The following is a 7,153-nucleotide window of genomic DNA, read 5'->3' on the forward strand; positions in this document are numbered from 1 at the left end:
GTGTGGGGTGGTGAAATGCTAGACACAAGACTCTGCTAAGCAAGAAAGACAGTGTACTTCGGGGGACAAAGTTTGACGTAGGAGCCACGGGAATGGCCCTGCATGGGTAAGAAGCACAGTTGACATGAGGTCAGGTCCAGTGATGTATAAAGTTTGGGTAGGTGCAACGGTCCTGAACAAGTATGAGGACCATATGAAACTACAAACTTGCAAACGTGCAGAAGCAAAACATGCCCTGCCTTTCTGAAAGTTCCAAAACCTGTAGACTCTCCTTCCCTGGTGAGCATTGAAAATGCCTCGGAATCTGAAATGGACACAGTGAATGTCTTTGCCTCGAAGCCTTTGCTGCATGAAGAGGAGAATGAATTTCTTCTGAGATGCTCTGGGCGCAAAAGGCGAGTTACTATGCATTATATGCTGCCTGCATTAGGGACAGATTTGGAGGAACCTGACCAGGAGGAGCTACAAAATAAAGAACTAGCCTGTGTCCTCAAACTCAGAGGAGGAGGGATGTAGTTATTGTAAAGAGCTCAGCCAGGTGGGCCTCATGGAATTTGAGTTCCCTGATTGGGGGCTGTTTACCTGGTCCAATCAAGGAACCCAAGCTGACAATTCTAAACAGGAGTGTCAGATGTTCTGTTCACTCTGAGATTTGACTCTGAGGGAGCTGGATAAGTGTCAAAAATTTTCCACATGTAAATAAAGTGTACCTAGTGACAGGATACCAGCCTCTTTAGAGTTACTTTATCCATGATCTCCTTTCCAGTCTTGCCTATCAAATTCTGGGCCTATTGTGGCTAAGCCCTTTAGGGAATGATGACTCTTTTAGGTTTACAAACTGGCTTTTGTATTGGAGATGCAGTGTAATTAAGTATCTAATCCGTGTACCTCAAAATACTTCTTTCTCATATCTTGCTGTCCTTAACCTTCCTGTCAATTTTAATGATTCTCAGCCGTGCATATGTCTATCCATAGCTAACAGTTCATATTCACCACCATCACTTTTTGTTACAGATCCAAAGTTGGATGTATCCTGTGCTGCAGTCACAGGGAGCAAAAGAAATCAAGTTACATTTTCATTCAGGAACAGTGAGACCATATCAGTATTAGAAACCTCTAGCTACAGCTTTGGGTCAGCAATCCATAAACCCTAAATCTACCAGTCATTACTACTGCTCCATGCTATCAGATCAGTAGGAGCTGCTGTAGTTCAGAGCTTTTTCGTTAGCCAGTTAATGGGCTGGCCATGCCTAGGTTAGTCGCAAATAGTGCAAATGCTGCATGCTTCAGGTAGAAAGAGTAATACACATGCTCAGGTGTGGAAGAAGGGGGCAAAAAAGTTAACTGTGATTATAGATTTTCTGTTGCTTAATATGTGCTTCATTGGGTGATGACATTCAAATTCTACACAGAGGGAACAAGACTTCTGGTGCAACTCAACAAGCAAAAGTGGTCCAAAAGCTTTTAATAATTAATTCTGAACAAGCACAGTAGCAATTTTTGAATTCTTGACATCAGTGATAGAGGTATAAAGGCAAAGTCACCATCATCCTGCAGTCTCACTGCAGAGAGAGATGACCAGTGGTGATTTTATCCAAGGGTAACTATGCCTCAAGTAAGAGGAAGGTTTAAGAAGCAGCAACATTCATGGTAACTTCAACTGGGGTGAGAATTGAAGCTGTGCTGTTGGCATCACTCTGCATTGTAAAGCAGCCATCCAGCCAACTGATCACCAAAAGTCACCATAATCTTAGTGGACTGCTCTCTTACTATTTGAGAAAAAGGACTGGTGGTGGCTTCATCCAAGAGTCACCATGCCTGAGGTGAAGGGTGAGATTGAGATGATGGGATGTTCATAGTGACCTCAGCCAATGCTGGAATTGAACCCAAACTATTGGTGTCATTCTGCATTACAAACCAGCCATCCAGTCAACTGAGCTATAAAAATTAGAAAACCTCTCACTGCTCCTGTCAGAATCTTTTTGAGGGCTGACAAGTGTGATTTCTGATTTTGTAGATGGTTGTCTTCAATGAGTTTTAGAACCTACTGTGTTAATTGTAACAATTCCATATGTTTTGCTCTGTGGTGCAGTGGAATTATTACAAGCTCTTAACTTGCTTTTATAAATGTTGATCTTTTCACTCGGTCCTTTATTTCCAAAAAAGGTAATCCAAGTTAGATAAGTTCCAAAGGGGATAATTTCCATTTTCACTGCCAGGGATAAACTGGATCATATAGTAAGTAGTAATCCTGGAACAGAATTAAGTTGTGTCATCAGTGTCTTTGAATAAAAGTCAAGCTCGACTCTCAATTTCACCATCAGAAATTCAGGTTGCCTCTAAGCATTCTCTGGTACCAAATTCTTTAAATATATAAAGCTCCAAACACAAAGCTGTTTTGCATTAAAAAACCTGCATTCTACAACATTCAATAATTACTAAAGGAAAATCAATCTAATCAAATCTCAACCCCACAACAAACTTATGCAATGCTCAATTACTAATCTCTACTGACTGCAACACAACTGCTGCATTCTATAAACAAGAATTATCATCCATGTACTTTTGTGTCAATTTTGAACTCAATTACCATTTACTCACCTCACTCAGCAGTGACTTGTGTATCTCAGTCACAACTTCATCAGTTTTTAATTTTCCAAAACCTGTTGGTATGATTCAACGTTGTAGGATTGGAGAGGCAAAACATTTATTGCCATATGAAGAAATTAGCAACACCGCAACCTTAGTCACTAATTATCTTATTTTGCTCTGTTTCGAATTTAGCAAATGTCACATTTGTGTTTTGACAAAATAAGTATTTAATGGTACAATATTTAAGGTAATGTTTATGTGTAAGTTAGAAATATAGTGAAATAATAATTATTTTTTACTGAACAACGTACAACATATGAACACCTGATAAGCAAGTTACAAGGGTAGGCCACTTGACCTTTGAGCCTGTTCTGCCATTCGATAAGATAATGGCTGATCTTATTTTATCCTCAACTCTACAGGCTAGCACATTCCTGAGAATTCTTCAAGTCCTTGCTATTCAAGAATCCATGTATCTCTACCTTAAAAATATTTAAAGATTGTGTATCCATTGCCTTTTGAGGAAGGGAATTCCTCAAACGTTTCCTCATCTCTGATTTAAATGGCTTTCTCCACCTTATTTTTAATTGTGATCCATAGTTCTAGATTCTCCCAACAAGGAAATATTCTTTCATCTTTTTTCCAGTCAAGGCCCTCAGAATTTTGTATGCTTCAGCTGCGATACCTCTGACTCTTCTCAACTGTAGAGGATACAGGCTAAGTCTGTCTAACTTTTCCGCATAAGGCAATCTGCTCATTCCAGGCATTAATCTAGTAAACTTCCCTAAACTGCTTCCAATGCATTAACATCCTTCTGTAAATATGGTGACCACTACTCTATACAGTGCTCCAGATGTAGTCTCAGCAATGCCTTGTATGACTGAAGCATAGTCTCCCTACTGTTGCATTCAGTTCCCCTTTTAGTAAAATATAGCATTATTTTTCTTTTCATTTTCTTGTGAATATTGTACTCATCAGATGTCAAAAGTTGTGGTTTGGAAACATTTCCAGTTGTATTGCCATGATCAGACAGTGAACTAGGTTTGAACCCAGAATAAACACCAGCATGGACGGCTGGACTAAATGACCTGTTTCTATAATGTACATCCTATATATTCCTCTGAGTCAGATGTATCACAATCAGTGTTATTTATGATCATTGGAATCTGTTTCATAGCTTGTACAGGTGACAAATTCCTTTAGTTTTAGAGCAAACGAGATATAAAAGTGAAGCCTAAATTCTGGAGATGGCTATGCTCTTTTTTTCCATTTGTACTATTTGTTCTGAGATTCTTTTGATTCTGAATTGCTTGCTACGCTTATGAGTTTTAGGCATGCACATCTGTTACAGCCTTGCCATCTTTGACTGCTTAAACTGAGAAAGACCTGCAGGCTCTTAAAATTTACATCTGCATTTCAGAAAAAAAATTCCAGTGCAAAAGCAAAGAAACTAGCTGTTGAGCAAATAAGTATAAAGCAAACCTGCAAAGCAGCTATAAAAGAATTGAGAAAATCTATATTAGTGTCTTATTGAGTCAATAATATGGTTTCCTATTGATTCTGTTGAGGGTGTCAAACTTCAGCTGCTACAGGAAATACGCTAATTCCATGGTTCAGTTTTGATTGTTTCTGATATCAAAAATCATAAATCAAAATCACCAGCTTTTCACTGCAAGTCCTGTTGCAAACATTCTTACAACCTTTCATCTATGTGGTGTTAAAATATGCATGAAAGAAATATAAAATACCCTTTGCACCATCAGGACATTACACATAAAAGGTATATGTTCTAGAAGTATAAGCACTGATGTAATGTGAGAAATACTGCCTCAGTTTGATCTCAACAACAGCTCTTCATCAAAATAGTGCCAATAGATAACGGTGGCACGGTGGCACAGTGGTTAGCACTGCTGCCTCGCAGCGCCAGAGACCCGGGTTCAATTCCCGCCTCAGGCGACTGACTGTGTGGAGTTTGCACGTTCTCCCCGTGTCTGCGTGGGTTTCCTCCGGGTGCTCCGGTTTCCTCCCACAGTCCAAAGATGTGCAGGTCAGGTGAATTGGCCATGCTAAATTGCCCGTAGTGTTAGGTAAGGGGTAAATGTAGGGGTATGGGTGGGTTACGCTTCGGCGGGTCGGTGTGGACTTGTTGGGCCGAAGGGCCTGTTTCCATACTGTAAAGTAATCTAATCTAATCTAATCTAATCTAATCTAATCTAATAACCTACATATCCACCTTGATAGGGCAGAGGGGCCTAGGTTTAAAGTTTCATCTCAAGACTGAACTTCAGACAACTCAGTCAGTACTGTGCTGAAGTATTTATTTGCTTTGATCAAATCTCTGGGGTGGGACTTTAACCCATACCTTCTGATTCAGATAGGAGAGCAATACCATTGGGTTATGATTGACACATTTGATTCTATTTTCCTAAATCAACTAGAATCTAGTGGTGACATAATACATGCAATAACACAACATTGTGAGATGCTTCTTTGCTGATGCTGTGCTTGGAATCTGCTCAAGAATGATTTTTTCTTTTCTTTAATTTCAGGAAATTATTGAAATGGAAATTGCATATAATTGACAAATATTGAGGGGAAAGTGAAAAAATTACAGACATATTCAATTGATTACTGCAAATTTTAGATCAATTTTCATTAAGAATTATAGCTGCTTTACTCAAACATATACATGCATGCACGTACAGTAAAGTGCATTACGATCTTGTCTCAGTTTCAGATCTGAATGTTGTAAAGGAATGAAAATAAAGACCATAAAGAATAGCTTCTTGAAAATAATAATGTTTAACAAATTGAAAAAAAAACTTATAGATTAATGAAAATGTGGAAATCAACAATTGTACTCAAACTGTTAACAAATTCTGGGTGGTAAATAACGTACACAGATGAACTTACGTCAATTGATAGTTCTTTCTCTATCAGTTTCCTAGTTGTTTTCTCACAGTAGGTGAGCATTGCCTCTCGATCATATGTTCCTGTGGGCTGCTTCTCTGTCTGATTTCTCTGTCTCAACCCGACAGCAACATTGGAATTTGGGTCCATGACATCCAACTCAATTTGAAGTTCTTGCATTTCCTCCGGAGACAAATTTGCCAACAAATTATCAATATCTGGATCCTCGCTCACCTGCCTTTTGTATTCTTGTTTTCTAAATCGTGACATTTTTGTATCTTGTTAACCAAAAATAAATAAATAAAACTTATGCACACTAGTTTAAGATCTTCACCTGAAATAGCACTTTGCAGTTATAATGAAATTCATATACATCCAAGAAAGATCAATTTGGTAATTCTGATAGCTTATCTAATAAAATTATGATCTTTAAAGTCTCCCTAACAGGAGGTGTTGAAGTACCAAACCAGACTGTAGAGAATCCTTATATGATTTAGCAACCAAACATGAAATGAGAACTGTAATTGATGTAAGATTGCACCACTCAGAAGCTGCTCCAAGTACGTTGGGAATATTAATTATATGGACAGCCAGTCAGCAGTGAGAGGGGGCACTTAGTCAGCCTAATAATTTAGGTTGCATGGTGAGGACATTCCATGGAATCCTAAGCAGTTGCATTACCAAATTTAGAACAGCAGATTTAGCCTTGAAAGGCAATAGGAAGAAGTAGAGCAAAACTGAAACACACAAAAAATGCAGGACTTGGCAGCACAAAATGCATAATTAATACTGCAAATTTTTCTTTAAAGGCAGAAGAACAAGAGGAAATATCATCGTGGGATCAAAAATACTAAATTTGGTCACTGAACTCAGATTTAGTCTAACTCTTAGTTGTCTAAATAAACAAACTTTTTCTACATTTTGGATAAAAATATTAACAGAAAAAATATAATGCACTGGTATTAATGCTCCCCAGGAAGCTAGACTGGATTGACTTATAAACAGTAGCCTATAAAATACCTTGCTGATGGCATAATCTAATAAGTGCTTTACTGAATAGGCAATAATTTTATTTGTGATACTTTTAAGCACTGCTTACTGCAATGTGCAGAACACAAGCTATAATTAGATCAAGAAAAGGCCAGCCAAACAAGTTCTTTTTTTGTATTATATTTCTTAATCTATTGAATAATATATTTTACACAACTGATCCTTACAAATGAGGTGGACTCAGAATAAAGAAGCAAAGGAATGATTGACCAGGATTGCATTTCCCATCCTCATCACCCTTTTCTGTCAAGGTGCACCATAAAGCTACCTATCATTAGTAATTAAACAATTTCTTCCTCCTTCCATTTCATGTATTCTAATGCAGCCAGGGAGCATTCATGCCTGGTTCCCTACACTTAAACAAGTGCAACATTATCTTTTGGATTTTTGTCACTAAAGTGTTAAGCCACGTAACTCATTAGCCCTGAATTGGACATTAAATAGGCCTGCTGCTGCATTAAAGCTGATGGATAAGTGCTATTTAAATATTGACCCCATGTGGCAAGGCTTTTAATGAATCAGAGGTCTTGAAAGAACAGGGTGTTATGCCAAGTAGTTATACCAGAGACAGAAAGCTGTCAGTGTTGGGGACATGTCTGGG

At 38.2% G+C, this 7,153-nt stretch overlaps 1 protein-coding gene across 1 annotated transcript in view; it reads right to left on the reverse strand.

The window, feature by feature from the left end:
• LOC122563210 (leiomodin-1-like) overlaps nucleotides 1-6,003 on the reverse strand; it is a 35,562-nt gene extending 29,559 nt beyond the window's left edge. Inside the window, exon 1 of the mRNA XM_043716770.1 lies at nucleotides 5,506-6,003. Coding sequence (XP_043572705.1) covers nucleotides 5,506-5,772 — 267 coding nt within the window. The 5' untranslated portion in view covers nucleotides 5,773-6,003. The remainder of the gene's footprint in view (nucleotides 1-5,505) is intronic.
• Between the last annotated feature and the right edge of the window lie 1,150 nt (nucleotides 6,004-7,153).

This window comes from Chiloscyllium plagiosum, chromosome 26, assembly GCF_004010195.1.
Source record: "Chiloscyllium plagiosum isolate BGI_BamShark_2017 chromosome 26, ASM401019v2, whole genome shotgun sequence".
Classification (NCBI taxonomy): Eukaryota; Metazoa; Chordata; class Chondrichthyes; order Orectolobiformes; family Hemiscylliidae; genus Chiloscyllium; species Chiloscyllium plagiosum.